We start from the raw sequence: 17,951 nt of genomic DNA on the forward strand, positions 1-17,951 counted from the left end.
TTGAAGCATGAGTTGTAGGAATTTAAGACATAATCCAGAAGGGACTCTCAAAGCTGCTGAGCCTTACCCTCGCACCACAAGCAATCCATCATATCCTCCCACTCATAAATTTGTCCAGCTTGCTCTGAAAACTAGTTAGGTTGTTTTCCCCCATAACTCCTATTGGAAGACTGTTCCAGAATCTCACTCCTCTATTGGTTAGAAACCTTCTTCAGATCCAGTCATTTTCCCCTAAAGTTTTACAGACAAATGTTATAGCTGCCATTTCTACCTGCAAATGAACATTTTATTCATCTGCAAAAGTTAGCTGGTCTTTTTTCCACCCAACTCATTTTTTAAACGATGATGCAAATGAATACACAGACAGTCTTGGTCTTGATTTAAAATGCATATTAATGTTAAATGATCTGGGGGCCCTGACTGGCCCGCTGCCATTTCCTTCTTTTGGTAGGTAAAGATAAAAACCTCATATACGCTGGGAATTTCTTAAACGCAAAGAATCTGGGGCATTCTCTAAGAGAAAGGAGACAGCCATCTCGGGAGAGGAGTAGGAAAAAAGAAATTTCCAGGAGCTCAGCAGTTTCATTACAAAGAAGCTGGTCCTAAGCACTGAGGCCCAGATTCTCAAAGGTATTTATGCACCCATTGAAATCAATGGGATTTAGGCACTCAAGTACCTTTGAGGATTTGGGCCTGAGTTCTTTTGCTCCCCCCTGCAGAGCTACTGGCCCATTCCTACCACTCCTTGCAGCACTTTGAGCCACCACTGGGAAGGAGAAGAGTGGAGCACAGGATCCGTGCATCTCCCACTTTGCTCTGTTCCTCTCAAAGTGAGGGAACTTGAACCACCATCATTCCATTTCAAACTGGAGAGAAGGAGAGGAATTATGGGATTGGGTGGCACCATACCTCTCAAACATCCCTCGTTTGGTCCCAGAATTACCTACACTTCACATGTTTGGTGTCTCCTTGTAGAAAATGATTTACCTCAGAAATGAAGAATCATGAGAAATGGGTCCCAGGAAGAGAGAGATTTACATCACATGATTTTAAGTTTCTTGAATAATAATTTTTTCATCCACCCCCCCCCCCCATTTTGGATCTCTGTCACACGTTGGTGCCTTGGCAGAAGGGATGGGAGGTCATGTGCTTTCTCTGCTCTTCTGACAATAGATTATTAGCCCTGACAAGAGAGTAAAAGCGGGCTGGGCAGACAGCAGGGTTCATGAGGAGCAGACAACTGTAAGGACCTGATTACTGTAATCAACCTTCTGAACTTCTCAGGAGCTAGGAAGTGAACTCCAGAACCCTGGAGGACACTAGGGGGAGTGAGGGGTGTGAGAGAGATTTGGGTGGCAAGGAGAGAGGAGTAGCCACCTCACCCACAGAAAGAAATTGATGTAATCTTCATGGGCACCCAGATTTTCTGCCACATTTCTTAAAATCCCCCAAAGATCTCAGAGTACAGTTGCATTTAAAAGTAAATGCCAGGTTATTTCCCATTTACAAAACTGATAACCAAGCATAGAAATATGCATTAAACTATTTTTGTTATTTGTTAATCAGTCATTGAAAGCACTGTCAGCTGAGAAGTCTCCTTACATTCTGAATGCGGACTGCCTCAGAAAATGCCATCTGCAAAGTGAGGTTCATATTATTTCATTTTTAGGATAAATACCAATTACCATTAACATTTTTAGGATAACATTTTCAAAAGCACGAAAGTGACTTAAGAATGTAAGTCATTTTCAATGGGAGTTAGGCACGTAAATACCTTTGAGGATCTGGGACTAAGTACCATTTACATTCAACAGCACTTAGATGTCTAATTAAATATTAATAATAAAGATCAGGGCATAGGAATCTGAAACTTTTTCATATAGATGGACAAAACTTATAGAAATAGCCATTTGTGCTAAAATACAAAACTACAGCACCACAACTCTATAATCCCAGGACATTAGTATTATTCTTTTGTATTGTGGCATGAATCATGAATCTGCTATCAGCCTTATTTCTGATCTCAGCGAAGAAGATTAGCAGGTGCCACATTTCACAGGATTAAAAAGTCGACACTGTTGAGTTCACTAAAATATAGGAGTCAAATCTGAAAATTAATGGTTGGCATAAGTAGAACAAATTTCCATCAAGTATAATGGAGTTGTATTTGCTTAGTCAGAATCAAAACTGATTTACAACCAAATTCAAGATGGCATTGAGAAATAAATAGCATTAACTTTTTTTCCCTATTTTTATTTTGAACCTTAGGCCAAATGTAACCTCAAGTGTTCTAAGGCAGTTGTAGTCCATATACGTGCAGTAGAAATGCATCTTACATAAAAATCTGAGCTAAGAGGTGGGCTGAAACCTCTCTTATGGGACTACTCAAGGAACAACTGGATGCCTTCTATAAGATGTCTTTAGGCCTGATCCAAAGTTCATTTAAGTCAATGAAAAAACTCTCACTGACTTTCACTGGCTTTGGATCATGCCCTAAATGTACTTTGAACAAAATTTTTCAAGAAACCTCTAGGATATTGAATGTGGTCATTTAAGATAGGGGTTCATCTGCTGAAATTGGCCCATAGCACAGCTTTAATTGTATAGAGTAATAGCACATTACCATTAATTTGAAAAAAATCCAAACACCCATGCAGCATAATCAAATACTACATGAGTATTTTCTACACATGTCTAAACTCTATTTCGAAAAGATACGTTGTTTTCTCATGCTAGTCTGGCAAGCTTCTAAGGCATATGTGCAAGGTGATGATGCAAAAGCAACTAGAACTGACAGTGTAAAATCCATATATACTACACAGCAATATTTAAAATAAAATATAAAGTCAAATGTCAGAAACCATATCAGTTTTTCTACTGTAACACAAAACATTATATTATTAAAAGTTGAATAAGGGTACTGGTGCACTCAACTCAGGAGGCAAGGCTCTGAATTTAAATTATATCAAGGATTTGTTCAACTTTTACATAAATTAAAATGAACAGAGCAATGATGATTAAATAAATAATAAAGTTACAGGAAAAGGGAAGGAAGGGAAGAAGCAAAATACAGTGATAAAAATTAGCATCTGAAAATATATGTATATTTTATCAGTACATCTTAGGCTATAATGAAATAGTTGTAATAATTATGAAGTCCACAGGGTTTAAGCTAAATTACTTCCCTCCACAGGGTTATTAAAAGTCAAGTGTAGAAAACAGTAAATTAAACATTGCTCAAGAGGAGGACATTTATTATGGACTTCAGTTTGAAGAACTAGAATAGCCAGCTGATGTCTTATTACTGTATTAAGAAAGGCAGCTCTAATTTGAGGAAGTATGCACTACAGTCTCAAAAAAAGTTAGAAATCTTAAGTCTGGATTTCTTCTTTAGTTAGGGCTAAATGGCAAGAAAATTCCAATTAGTGCCAACTCCTGCAGTTTTTATGCATGCAAAACTCCCGTTAACATTAACAGAGGTTATGTATACATTAGGAATGCAGAAAATGGGTAAGTCTCAAAAGGAGGATTCTAAGATTTCCAAACTTGTTTCTCAGACTTACACTTTGGGCCTGTCATACAGACTGAATTCAATGGGAACAGGATCGGGCCCTGTCTCATGGATGATATGGGGCCCAAATTTGAGCTCTTTAAACTTAAAATGGTAAAAATATGCATTTATTGTAAAACATTTAGATGAACTTTGGGCCTGATCTTGCCAGAGAACAGGCAAGGATACCCATTACAGCAGCATGGGACTTGTATACAAGCAGGCTCTAAGAGTAGCCATGGAAACTTCCTCATGCTCCACTGGGTTATTTAAGGTTTATGTGCCCTCTATCTACCTCCTATATAATCCCATTTGCTAAGTCTGCAGTAGGAAAGAAGTGTGTAGAGGAGGCAGAAAAGGGCTGTGACAGGCCAGATCACTTAGTTCCTATGCAGGATGTTAAAGAGACAAAGTGGCTGAAGTAATATCTTTTATTGAACCAATTTCTGTTGGTGAAAGAGACAAGCTTTCAAGTGTCACAGAACTCTTCCTCAGGTCTGGGAAAGGTACTCAGCCTATCACAGCTAAATACCAGGTGGAACAGATTGTTAGGGAATTAACACATGTTGCAAAAGACCATTCAAGGAGGGTTTCAATAAAGATACTGGATTTATGGCTCATTACAACAATCTGTAATCCACTAACCTTCCTTTGTCTATGACTGAAGAGGTGTTAACTGCCCACTTCACCTTGAATGATCTCTTTCACCAACAGAAATTGGTCCTCATCCACCTTTGTTTCTCTAATATCCTGGGACTAGCCAGGCTACAACACTGCAAAGAAATATGCAAAGTAGTTGTGTATCAGCCATTGCATGTGTCTGGATTTACTTTACCCTCAAGCTTGAAGGAACTGCCATGGTATTGTTGCTTCTGATTGGAGTCTGATATTGGGGGAATGCAGATTTTGAATATCCCCAAAATCAGGAATATTTTGATTTGGGATTTGCATTATCTCATAATAAAGATGGGTCAATTTGTGAAATTTGGATCCAAAGCTGGGGTGGCATTTAAAACATCCCAAAGTTCAGGTGTGTTCATATACAAGGCAATGATTTGGGCCCAGCTCCTGGCGACAGTTTTGTCTTTTTGTGACTCCATCACTATGTACTGAATTCTAAACATTCACAATATGCAGGTCTATTTAAGCAAGCTGTTTTTATGCTTCAGTATTAAACACAAGATCTTAGCAGGGTTTCACAAGAGAAATAGTTAAATAAAACCTTGTGCATGAATAAGGCACTAGTAAATGTTTGCAGCAAACAACAATTACAGTCTATATTCTTTAAGAATAAAACTGATCTCTTTAGAAAAACCTTTGTAATATGACAGAGCTACCAATGCCAGTTAGAAGGGAGTTAGAGAAAGTGCATCTTCTGGATCCTGTTTGAGAGGTCTGTGAGAAACTACTACATGCAAATTCCTATAGTAGTTTGAAAACATGCCATGCAGTGGTGATGCTCTACAGAGCTAAAGCAAAAGGAAACAGTGGTTCTGATCTCAAATGAACCAGTGCAAATTAACTTTAATGGAGTTACTTCATATTTACTTTGGCGTAACTGAGATCAGAACCTGGTCCACTGCATTTGATCTATTTGAACTATAATAGTACTAACCCAGAAAGAATGATTGGTTATTATCCCCTTTGATGTGTTCTAAAAACTAATAAGATTTCTTTTAAACTCCATATCCTCTTTTTTAAATCCAAGGATGCACTTTATCTTTTGGCTAACATACCATACAAAAGCCTTCTGCACTTCTTTGGAGCTGCTGTCATTTGAAACAGCTATATTAAAATCATTAGTACATATTTTATACCAAATGAAATTTGTGCCTGCCAGTCTAATTGTAGAATGGCTGACTACTATTTACTGATAAAAGTTATTTAAAAATAAACCCTTCTGTTCATAAATCAGATGGTTCATAAAAACACAGTATATTTAAAACAAAAAAACAAAAACAAAAACCTGTACTTTGATGTATTAGTTCTACTCTGGATGACTGAAGTACACAAATTTGTTCTTCCAGCCCATGGGAATCCACTTATACCATAATGGACCAGTAAGCAATTGTGACTCTACTGCTCCAAAAAATCTATCAGATAAAACTACTGCATCTATGTCATTCATTTGGTATCAGAATTATAAGGTCAGTGGCAACCCAACAATGACATGAAATCACTTTCTCCTTTGACAAAGTTTTGCTCCATTGACATTTTCCATTATCTGTATAAAATGTACTAAAAATTCAATGCATTCCTAGTATCAATAATGCAAGGAAGGGAAATATATCAGTGGTTAATAATTTTTATCTTTTTATGTGCTATTGCTAGCAGAAGCTATAACTGCAAACTCTGGAATTTTTGGCTCTTGTGCCTTTATGCAAGGACTTAATATTAAGTTTATCCCAAGACACATGACTGAAAGATATTCACCTCTAGAGCTTCTCTTGGTCTTTCAGTGACATTTTGCAAATAAACGGATCTGATTTAAAAAATGATCTTCAGCTTTGAATATACTGGATGAAATTCACTGCTGGTATAATTGCTGAAGTCAGTGAGGCATGAAGTTACACCAGAGATGAATCTGTCCCAATTTCTTTTATAGTTATAAAAAACATGCAAGAGATTGAATGACCTATTTTGACACAAAAACACCATTTCACAAAAGGATACTTTTTTGTTTGTTTGTTTGTTTGTTTGTTCATTTTGTTTTTAAATTAACAAAGCAAAGTTTGCCAGGTGAGAAATCAACTAGAACAAAACTGAAAATTTTCACTAAAATTATTGTACAGCTTTGCACAGCCCTTCACCTTTTTCAAAAAGTAGCATTTCAGGGTTTGTTTTTTTCCCCAAACAATGATGCTACACAAAATTGCTGCCTCACTCTTGAGAAATACTTCAAATTGGGAAAATCACATTGTACAGCTGACAAGAAAAGACAGCCCTTGATCTTTATAATAGATTTTTATAATAAAACATCCTCAGAATCCAGGAATTTCAAAATTAAAGAGACATTGGTATAACAAGGAATAACCATTGATGGTAGAGGGAATTAAAATTAATAATTTGTTTTGAAGCGTGTTAGGTAAGAGGATTGGGGGAAGAGGTTATAGTGAAAGTTGTTTGGACAAAAGAAAATGTATGTTATTATTAGGAGATGACAAGGAAGCTAGCAGCTAGCTTTAATACATTTTGAGGATGGTGTGAAAATGTAATTAGATATTGATATCAAACTATCTGTTCAAAACTATCAAAATCTGCTTGGATGGCCATATACTTGGAGGGAATGATTTACATAGGAGAATACTTGCTTAAACTTGTATCTTTTGCATGGGGGAAGTCTGTCCTCCATTATGTATCAATAGCAGCAGATCTTAGAATGACATTTCATAGCTCAGTTTTCAGTTCTGCCTCGCCAGGATGGGAGGTACGAAAAGGAGAGGAATCAAAGTATGCTTTTAAATTCAAATGTGAAAAATCAATGTCGAAGCATAAATGACATTCAATGTCAGAAGTAACAAATTTAAAAGTTGTAAATAATTCAATATAGAGAGTATAGTTTAGAGAACATTTTATATACGTGTGCTTTTTCCTAAAAAAAAAAATAATAATTTTTTTTGGCCTTTTTTTAGTCTTATCTGTAAATATGAAATAGGCTTACAGCAGCCCCGATGTATTTCTTCATTCATCATACAGTAAAATAGTCTTTTTAATTCATGGCAGTCTTATTTGCCACTGCTTTGTTAAGTTTGTAGTTTAAGCAGTTTGGGATTTTTGTTGGTTGCAAACTTTTGGCATAGTGTGAATACCAGTCCCTTTCAAACACAGCTTTAAGTTGCTTAACGATGCTTGTGTTGTTCCCCACGTCTGCTTGGTTGATAACGAGGCCAGCTCCCGCGTTTTGAGTAAAATCATTTCCCACCCAGTCAAAATTACCTATAAATAAATGAAAAGAATATATAATGAGACTGCAACATAAAAAAAGCCAATTTCTCAAGGGCAATCCAACAGAATACAGTATTTCTTCCCACCCCTACCCTCACTCTCTAGAACAATTGCAGGAATATATGTATTTTCTATGACAGCTCGGGAAAAAATTACTTATCTAAAGTACACCAATTCATTTCTGCATTTTTGTCACCTTTGCTCAGTCTGAAAGCCAAAACAGGTATTTTACTGTTCTCAAGACTGAAGTCCCTCTCCCCTGACAGAGATTCGACAACCTAGGCAATTTGTTCCAGTGTTTAACTACCCTGAGGCTACGTCTACACTACCCGCCTGAATTGGCAGGTAGAAATCGATCTCTCGGGGATCGAATTATCGCGTCTCGTCGGGACGCGACATTCGATCCCCGAATCGACGCTTGTACTCCACCAGGGGAGGTAGGAGTAAGCGCCGTCGACAGGGGAGCCGCGGAGGTCAATTTGCCGCCGTCCTCACAGCGGGGTAAATCGGCTCCGATACGTCAAATTCAGCTATGCTATTCGCGTAGCTGAATTTGCATATCTTAAATCGACCCCGCCCCCCCGTAGTGAGGACGTAGCCTGAGAGTGAGGAATTCCAAAGCAGACTGCCAAGAGTTACAAAGGGATCTCACAAAACTAACACTTCCTTATTCACTTTCTCAACACCATTCATGATTTTATGGACCTTTATCATATCCTCCCTTAGTCGTCCGTTTTCCAGTTAAGAATTACTTAACTGCTTTGGATTTAACTATCTTGAATTATTTTGTATCAGCTGCAGACTTTGCCACATCACTGTTAGACCTTTTTTCCAGATCATTTATGAATATGTTGAACAGCACTGGTCCCAAAACAGATCGCTGGGGGGACACTACTATTTACCTCCCTCCATTCTGACAACTGACCGTTTATTCCTATTATTTGTTTCTTGTCTTTTAACCAGTTACTGATCCATGATCTTCTTATCCCATGACTGCTTACTTTGCTTAAGAGCCTTTGGTGAGGGACCTTGCCAAAGGCTTCCTTAAAGTCCAAGTACACTACTTGGGGGGAGGGACAGCTCAGTGGTTTGAGCATTGGCCTGCTAAACCCAGGGTTGTGAGTTCAATCCTTGAGGGGGCTACTTAGGGATCTGGGGCAAAATCAGTACTTGGTCCTGCTAGTGAAGGCAGGGGGCTGGACTTGATGACCTTTCAAGGTCCCTTCCAGTTCTAGGAGATAGGATATCTCCATTAATTTAAAAAAAAAATTAATTTAAAATATTCATTGGAGCACCCTTGTCCACATGTTTGTTGATCCCCTCAAAGAATTCTGATACATTTGTGAGGCATGATTTCTCTTTACAAAAGCTGTGTTGACTCTTCTCCAAGAAATCATGTTCATCTATGTGTCTGATAATTATGTTCTTTACAATAGTGTCAACCAATTTGCCTCGTACTGAAGTTAGGCTTATCGGCCTGTAATTGCCAGGATTGCATCTAGAGTCCTTTTAATAAATTCACCTTACATTAGCTATCCTCCAGTCATCTGGTACAGAAGCTGATTTAAGTGATAGGTTACATACCACAGTTGTTAGTTCTGCGATTTCATATTTGAGTTCCTTCAGAACCCTTGGGTGAATACCATCTGGTCCTGGTGATTTATTACTGTTTAATTTATCAATTTGTTCCAAAATCTCCTCTACTGACACCTCAATCTGGGACAGTTCCTTAGATTTGTCACCTGAAAAGAATGTCTCAGGTGTGGGAATCTCCCTCACATCCTCTGCAGTAAAGACCGATGCAAAGAATTAATTTAGCTTCTCCGCAATGGCCTTGTGTTCCTTGAGTGCTCCTTCAGCAACTCAATCATCCAGTGGCCCCACTGATTGTTTGGCAGGCTTTCTGCTACTGCTGTGCTTAAAAAATCCTTTCATTGCATAGAAGAGTCAGTGATTAGCATTTATCTTTACTGTGTGTGAGTGCACATATGTTATGCCTGAATTCGGGGTAAATTAATTTCAGCCTATGCCAGTACATCTAATCCTTAACTGCACAATCAACCTTCATTTGTTTAAAGTCAATGAAAGAACAAAAGTAGCATGATCATCTCTGTGATTATGTGCTGTTAATTGGTTCAAGTAAGACTTGATTTTTATCACCATGATTTACTATCTATACTGTGTGAAAACCATTATATTATTATTCATTCTCGGTGTAGAACCAAGTATTGGGCTAGGTTCTCTACAAACAGGTAGGAAGACAGTGTCCATATCTGAATAGCCTAAAATCTAAGAAGACAACAGACAGAAGAGGAGGATGAGGGGAAGGCAAACTCTTGAAAAGCAATGTAGCTGAAGGATGTTAAACATGCATCTTGGTTCATTATTTCTGTATATTTTGTTTTGTTTATCATTTTGTATATGTTAAGGGAGTGGGGATGGATGGAGTGAAGAAGTGTGTTTTCCGGAAGGATGGAGGAATTTTGGATTGGGTCCGGGAGGAAGTTCCAGGTGTGTGGAGCAGCAGAGGAGGAGGTCTGGAGAAGGATATAGGAATTTAGGAGCTGCTGTACTGGATTACATCAGTGGTCTATCTAGAATCCAGACAAGTATCTTTTCTCTGATAATGGCCAGTACGAGGAAGATGCAAGAATTTTGAAGTGAGCAATTATGGAATAACTTGTCCATAAAGGAAGTTTCTTCCTTATCCTTCAGTTAGAGGATGGCTCATGCCCTGAAGCATGAAGATTTATATCCCTTCCACACTTCTGATTTTTGCTTTTTTCTAAATCCTATCAATTGTAACTACAAATGGATGCAATGGTGTAGTTAGTTGGGTGGCTTGAGAAGAGTGAAGGGGGTGAAGACAGTGGAAAGAAACACCAGAGTGATAGAAGACGGAGCCATGTTGTATAGGACCTTCAGTGCACGGAGCTGAAATTTGATCCAGGGATCTGAAGAGCGATTGGACATGGTCAGAGATGCAGAAAAGAGTGATGATTTAGGGGACATCATTTTGGACAGTTTGAAGAGGGTAAGAAAGGTGTGCAAGAGGCCAGAGAGGAAGCGACTGCAGTACTCAAGGTGAGACATAATAAAGATCTAGAGAGGGCGTTGGTAATGAGAGCAAAGGGTGTATTTTGCAGATGTTACACCGAAAGCAACAGAATTTAGTGACATTACAAATGTGAGGGGAGAAGGTGAAGATACAGGATATTTTAGCAGCAAAGAGTCCTGTGGCACCTTATAGACTTAAAGACGTATTGGAGCATGAGCTTTCGTGGGTGAATACCCACTTCTTCGGATGCACGTCAGGACTCTTTGCTGCTTTTACAGATCCAGACTAAGACGGCTACCCCGCTGATACAGGATATTTTACATGATGAAGAATTTATGATGAAACATGTTTATAACACAACATCAGTTCTTTTGACCCTCAGCTATGGTCTTGTAACCGTGGCAATTTTAAAGAAGGCACGCTACACACTGGCCCAAATCTTCAATTCAGTGTACAGTCCAAGAAAATGGGTTGTATGATCAGGAGTTCTTCAGGGGCTACAGCTTCATCGAAGAGGTGAAGCGGAGGAGCCATCGCAATGTCTGCACTCCTCACCTGTGTGAGGGGAATGGTTGCTGGATCTCTCTTTACAACCCCAAATCCCTGGTGTGGTGGCTTCACACAGGTAGTGCCCACAGTGATAGGATCTCTGCTGCAGACAGGGGCTGGACACCCCAATTCCTACCTTACCCTGCCCAGTGGAAATGAACCAGTTCTGCTGCAAGTAGGGTCCTTCATGTGAGAGGAAATGAGGATCGATACTGTACATTTTGCCTTTGAAGGGACTATATCCGACTAGCAGTACACAACACACTTTTGGAAACAACATATGTAGAAATAACCTCATCTTGCTGTCCACAAATCCCTGATAATGCTAACACATGGAGAAAAAACAAATGACCTTTGTGAAAAGGTCAAAATAATTTATTCCAGCTCCAGACAGGTGACACTGATCTTTGCGTTTTCATTTAATTTTAAATAACGTAAGTTGAGAACCCATCACCAAAAGGACCCCGAGTGCTGTATATAGACATAAATCCTTGAATTGAAATAATTAATTTAATCATTTAATTTAGTTTAATCATCCTTGGCACATCAACAGGTCCACAGCAGCTATACCTGACCCCAGGCCTTTTGTACAAAAAGGTAAATGGAAATAGGGAAAATGGTAATGTTTATGCTCACCCAAACAGAAGGGAATGAGCTCTGGAAAGAGGTATAGGATGGTAGATTAGGCCCTTCTACTCACCCTTACTTATAATACAAGAACAAGGGGACAGTCAATGAAACTGAAAGTCAGAAAACTTACAACTACTAAAAGGATACACTTTTTTCACAAAACACATAAGTAATCTGTGGAAATCATTATCACAAGATGTTAGTGGGGCCAAAAGCTTAGCAGGATTCAAAAAAGAGTGAATGCTCATATGATAATGAGAATAGATGGAATTATAAGAGTAAGGATTTTAAAAATGAAAGGAAATAAACTAAGTGTTTTATAAAGGATATAAACCGTCATGGTTGAATGGGTATTTCAAAGAAACTTTCCCGAAGGGGCATATTGTTCCATGAATGTCTATTGCAGGGTTTTCTGATCCTTCCTCTGAAGTACGAGCAGCTGGTATTGGCCACTGTCAGAGTCCACAGGATACTGGACTAGATGGACTGCTGCTTGGTTTGGGTATGGCAATTTGTACGTATTTATGACTCAGAGATGTGTATCCTTAGGAAGGGACTTAACAGGCAGGGCCCTGCATCAAGTCTGGCCCGGGCAGGATTTTGGATGTCAAGCTAGGCCAAATTAGTTGATGTTGAGCTTCAGGAGATGAGTCAACTACTAACTGCCTGAATGAGAAAGAAACGTCACTGGTCTACCCCTTTCTCAGTTCAGCTACTTGAGCTGTGCTCTGCATTTTTAGGCAGTGAGGAAACTGCCTACGAATTAAAAAGTAATAGATTTTTATTCATGAGACTTTAATAAATCCAAGAATGAAAATTTCCATCCTAAATAGGTTATAGTGCTTGCTTTTGCTTCAAGTTTCCAAAGGGTAGTTTTACTACTCCATTTAATAAATATTTTATTTAAAACGAACGTTTACACTTAGCTGTATACGGACATTGTTTAAATATGCACTTACCCTATGGACAACGCCTTCAGATTATGAACCAAAACATATACAGTACAATGCAGGTATTCTGAAATCAAGCACTACAATATTCAGGCTGTGTCCCTGGGGTAAATTGCAAAGGATGAATAGAGTGGCAGCTTGTCTTATACTTATGAAGATACCCCAAACATAGTGATGACATGGCAAATTGTGAGGCTAGTCAGTCTTCACAGAAATTAGAGATTGACAAGATCTATTAGACCATCCAATCTATTCCCAAACCAATGCAGGACTGTTCCATGAAGTACATTCTATAGTTGCTTTTTCAGTCTACTCTTAATAATTTAAAACATTACCACTTCCCCTGGGAAACAATCCATTGGAAAGAAGGAATTCAACTCCTCTACCCCAGCACTGACAAACAGCTTTGTATTGAAAATAGGAATTTTCCACTTAATGTCCAATCTTCAAAGACACTGAATGGGGTTTTTAGCTACTTAATACCCTGCTTACAATCGTTATTTCAGACTTTGGGCTCCAAAGCTATAATGTACTCATCAGAACTGACTGGGATGTGGGTTTACTTACCAATATAAGCAGCTCCATCAGTCACCATATATTTATTCCGGTTTAATTTGGGAAGGGAAGTATTCTTTTGTTCTTTGAGAAAGCAAGCATTCTCCTCTTCAAGATCAAAAAATTTCTGCAGTCAAGAAAAAAAGACAATCAGGTTAATGAAAGTTCCTCTCCACAACTTTGCAGAAGAAGAAACAGAAAAATTACAACCCACCCCCTATTTTCAACTGAGAATGAGTTAGTATTATACAACAACTAACTTTAGTTTATAGGAGATTGTTTCATTCTTGTAAAACTCTACACTGTATTTTATACCCAAACTGTTGTTCTCGATACCACATACGCCTTGGTAGCCAGTAGAAAAATTAACATATACAAAATGTGTGGCTATGGTATAATAGCAGCAATGCAAGGGCATGTAAAAAAGGCAATACAATGAACACAAAATCCATCGTTTTCTACAAGATGAGAGCCAGAAATTTGTTTAATTCTCATTTCCTCATTCATCAAGGGGCACTGGAATTTGAAGTCAGCCTCAGGATACAGGTTGTTAGGCATGCCAATAAACTGAATTAATATTTTTATCTTATGTTTCATAGTTTATAACAGGCAATGTGCTCATCTCAGTAACTTCTTAAGATTAAATCTGTAATTTGCAATAAGGGAGAATGTCTGAAAGGGTTAGTTTTATGGAAGTACCACAAGTGCTTTCTATTTTAATCTAGCTGAATATCAAACATAATGAAATCTGCAATACTACATTAGATGCATTATTTGTGTTCCATAAAGTAAACCGATAGCTGGCCCCAAACTCCAAAAGCAGCCCAAGGGAAAAGGACCATTACACACAGGAAATAACTCCTGTTTGGGCTGGAAACATTCAGTTCACACAGAGATGATAGCAGCTTTTTCTATAAATGCTGACTCACAAAGTCCCACAGATAAAGGTAATTTATAGTGACATGGCATCCCCAGTTTTCCTGGGAACTGCACTAACTACTGTACACAGGAAGACATGGTCCTCACCCCAAAGAGTTTACATCTAGGAAAAGATGCAACAAGATGGGTGTACCAAAGAACTGGAGTGACCAGAAGTAACAATGATAGAAACACATAATCATATAGACTTGCTATGCCCACATCAGTTTTTTTCTTTTTTAACTGTAGCAAATAAATGAAACTAGTATCAATAATCCCTACTTTCCATTTACCTAACCATTAACAGCTGGTAATTTTTATCTATCCAGGTTCTTAGATGACTCTCATCAGTACAACGTCTAGACATCCCACTAGCATGAATGCATTTTATCCTTCAAATGCATCTGCAAGGTATCATCATCCCTATTTTACAGATGGAGAACTCAGGCATAGGGCAGATTAAACAATTTATACAAAGTCACAGACTTCCTGTGTGGTCTGTAGCCAAACTCAGCCTCAAAGTTGGGTTTCCCAAAGCCTAGCCCACTGCTCTGTCCACTACACTATCCTTCCTACTATCCCCTATAAGCCTCATGGTAGAAACAGGCTTTCCAGAAGGCTCTGAAAGAGGTCAGAGAATTAACTTTGTGGAAGAGTTAAGTTATATTTACTCAACTTTAGTAACTAAAATAACATTTTATTTTGTACACATAGTACTGCAGAACCAGCACCAAAGTGTGAGAATGAACTGGATTCCATTCTGGCTAATGTTCTAATAAAATAATTAAGTTGCAATTGCATGGTCCAGTTCTGCTCTCATTTACAGCTATTCGGTAATACTATTGTCAATGACCTTGCAGAGGTACATATAACTCAGAACAGAAGTTGGCCTGCAGAATCTTTATTCCTTGTGATGACCCTGAGAAGGGGAGGGCCCAGTTTGACTGTCACAATTCAGATCTAGAATCTAGAAAAAGAACCCTTGTTACTTGTAAACTAGCAAAATATATGGCTCCCATGAAGACTTTATAGGACCTGATCCAAAGCCCACTGAAAGCAATGGGTGTCTTTCCACTGACATTAATAAGTTTTGGATCAGGCCCATAGAGAGGGGAGCACATTTTACATTAGTCTGGATGTAAAATATTGTATCTAGAACAGTTAAAACCACTTTCATGGAAATCTTTTTCTTAGGGTAACACATACTGCAAAATTTATTATGCAAACTGTAATGTAAATATCTCTAGTACATTAAAAACTGCAAGAACACATGCTCAAATAGATAGACTTGGCTTCAATAAATAGGTAGCTTTGGATGAGAGGCAAATAGCTATTTTTAGCCCACTCTGCCAAGAATTTTTCTATCTTTCCCCCCTCAAAGCTGCAAAATGTTCTTGGTTACATCTGTATGTCTTTCTTTGTATTTCATAAAAAAAAAGTGAAGGGGTTTTTGTACTGAATTTGTTTACTGTACATACTGAGTGACTTGAGCCAAAATTACACACGTAGCTACTAATCAACATGGTACGTCATGCCAAAAATGTGCACTCACTTCTGAATACACAGTATCAGGAACACCTGGATGTACCCCCAGTGATAAGCGGATGGCCATGAATACTTTCATGGAAAGAAGAAAAGAGAATCAGGCAGCAAAACAGTTCATTTGAAATAAGGTTGCTGCTCTGTAGTATTTATATGTGTGCTGCATTCATACAAAGAACCATCCCTCCATAGGTTACAAATGGAATCAGTCTGTGTAGAGTCATCAAGTCAGAGTTTAAGGACAGAATGGGTCACCAGCACCACCAGACACCCATGCACTAAACCCAACAACTGAAATTAGACCAAAGTAGCACAGCCCTCAGGAGACTGAGGGTACGTCTATACTTACCTCCGGGTTCGGCGGTAAGCAATCGATCTTCTGGGATCGATTTATCGTGTCTAGACAAGACGCGATAAATCGATCCTGGAAGTGCTCGCCGTCGACACAGGTACTCCTGCTCCGCGAGAGGAGTACGCGGAGTCGACGGTGGAGCCTGCCTGCCGTGTGTGGACCCGCGGTAAGTACCTTGTAGTTCGAACTAAGATACTTCGACTTCAGCTACGTTATTCACGTAGCTGAAGTTGCATATCTTAGTTCGAACTGGGGGGTTAGTGTGGACCAGCCCTAAGCTATTTATGTGCCACAGGGAGAAAATAGGAGGGACAGAGGTGCACAATGCTCGAGGCTCTGACAATGACAAAGAAATGAGTGAGATGTAGTCAGGTAATCATGGCAAGTGACCCTCACCCACACACTGCAGAAGGCGGCAACCCCCTCGGCCCCCAAGTTCACTGCCAATCTGTTCCGGGGGGAAATTCCTTCCCAACCCCACATTTGGCGATCAGTTAGACCCTGAGCATGTGGGCAAGCACCAATCAGCCAAGCACCTGATAGAGAGAATGCTTGGTGCCACCTCAGAGCTAACTGCCAGATTAAGATCCTTAGAAGTCACAATAGATTTCACCAGAAGATACAGATGAAGAAAATATTTGAATGCTTCAAATAATGATCATAAAGTCCTCTGCATTGTAAAGGATGTTGCAATTAGCTGCCAGATGAACCTTTAAAGATGATACCTGAAGCCGGGATCTGACCAGCTATAGCAGATACTTCAGCAATATTTGTATCGAGCAAGGTTCTAGAAATTATCTGCCGTACTTCATTATAGTATGAAGTGTAGTTGTAGCTGTGTCGGTCGCAGGATATTAGAGAAACAAGGTGGGTGAAGAAATATCTTTTACTGGATCAAAGAGAGATGAGAGAGACAAGCTTTTGAGCCACACATGTCTGAGAAAGAAGATGGTCAAATAAAAGATATTACCTCACCCACCATGTCTCTCTAATACTTCAATATGACGATAATAAAGCAGTATCCAATATCTTTGGTTCTTTCAAGGAGTCTTTTAGGTAGATAGCTTCGGGGACAAATACAGGACACAAGAGGTTATACTGACTATGGCCAGGCCTGATACAGATCAAATCAAACCTTAATTTCTTCAGAGCAAGAAAGTGGTCAACTAACGTTAACTGTGGAGGTACACATGTAGTAAAAGGATTGAGAGGCAGGGTTAGAGTGATAAACTCTATGGGGCCAATTCACACTCTGGCCAGAGGATGATTTGGTTCTGAACTGGTCTAAGATATTCTGAAGAGGAATCCACTAGAGAATTCCTTCGCAACCTCAAATGGTAAGGAAGCAGAGATGATGGTTAGAAAGTTTCAGCAATCTTTGAGGGGCAGGCAAGGTCATTTTGGGATGAGATCATTGAGACGGGGTACTCCCCGGCCAAGAGAATAAAGGAGGGTTTGATGCTGAGACAGTCTATCCTGGTGGAAACAGAGTTGATTCTTGAGCAACTTGTGTCTGTACCATACTGTCTCTACTTCGCCACCTCCAAGGGAGGGGAAGCTGCATCTTTGGAGTCCATAGGCTGATGGAACTGCTTTGAGCTTTTGGGTTAAAAAACAAAACACGCCCACGTTCCCCCCCTCCTCAAAAAAACAAAAAAAACAAAAAAACCAGGCTTGGGTTTTTCTTTGCACAACAAAGGAGGAGCTGAATGGGAGAGCAGCCATAATGACTCTTTAACTGATACAACCTTGGCCCAAGATGGTGCATTTATCAACGTATATAGCCATATCCTGTGTTTAACGCCTTTTAATGCTCCTAAGGTCTGCACATCCCATTATGTGGACACAAGTGCTATTGTAAAGACGATTTCATGAAGAAAAGCAAATGGATATTTTATCTTT

At 39.1% G+C, this 17,951-nt stretch overlaps 1 protein-coding gene across 1 annotated transcript in view; it reads right to left on the minus strand.

Annotated features, from left to right (window-relative positions):
* Window positions 1-7,259: 7,259 nt before the first annotated feature.
* Window positions 7,260-17,951, minus strand: part of PLD5 (phospholipase D family member 5) — a 259,968-nt gene continuing 249,276 nt past the window's right edge. The window contains exons 9-10 of the mRNA XM_065401866.1: window positions 13,250-13,364; window positions 7,260-7,486 (exon numbers count right to left, since the gene is read on the minus strand). Of these exons, the coding sequence (XP_065257938.1) occupies window positions 7,260-7,486; window positions 13,250-13,364 (342 nt within the window). The remainder of the gene's footprint in view (window positions 7,487-13,249; window positions 13,365-17,951) is intronic.

This window comes from Emys orbicularis, chromosome 3 (assembly GCF_028017835.1).
Source record: "Emys orbicularis isolate rEmyOrb1 chromosome 3, rEmyOrb1.hap1, whole genome shotgun sequence".
NCBI lineage: Eukaryota > Metazoa > Chordata > Testudines > Emydidae > Emys > Emys orbicularis.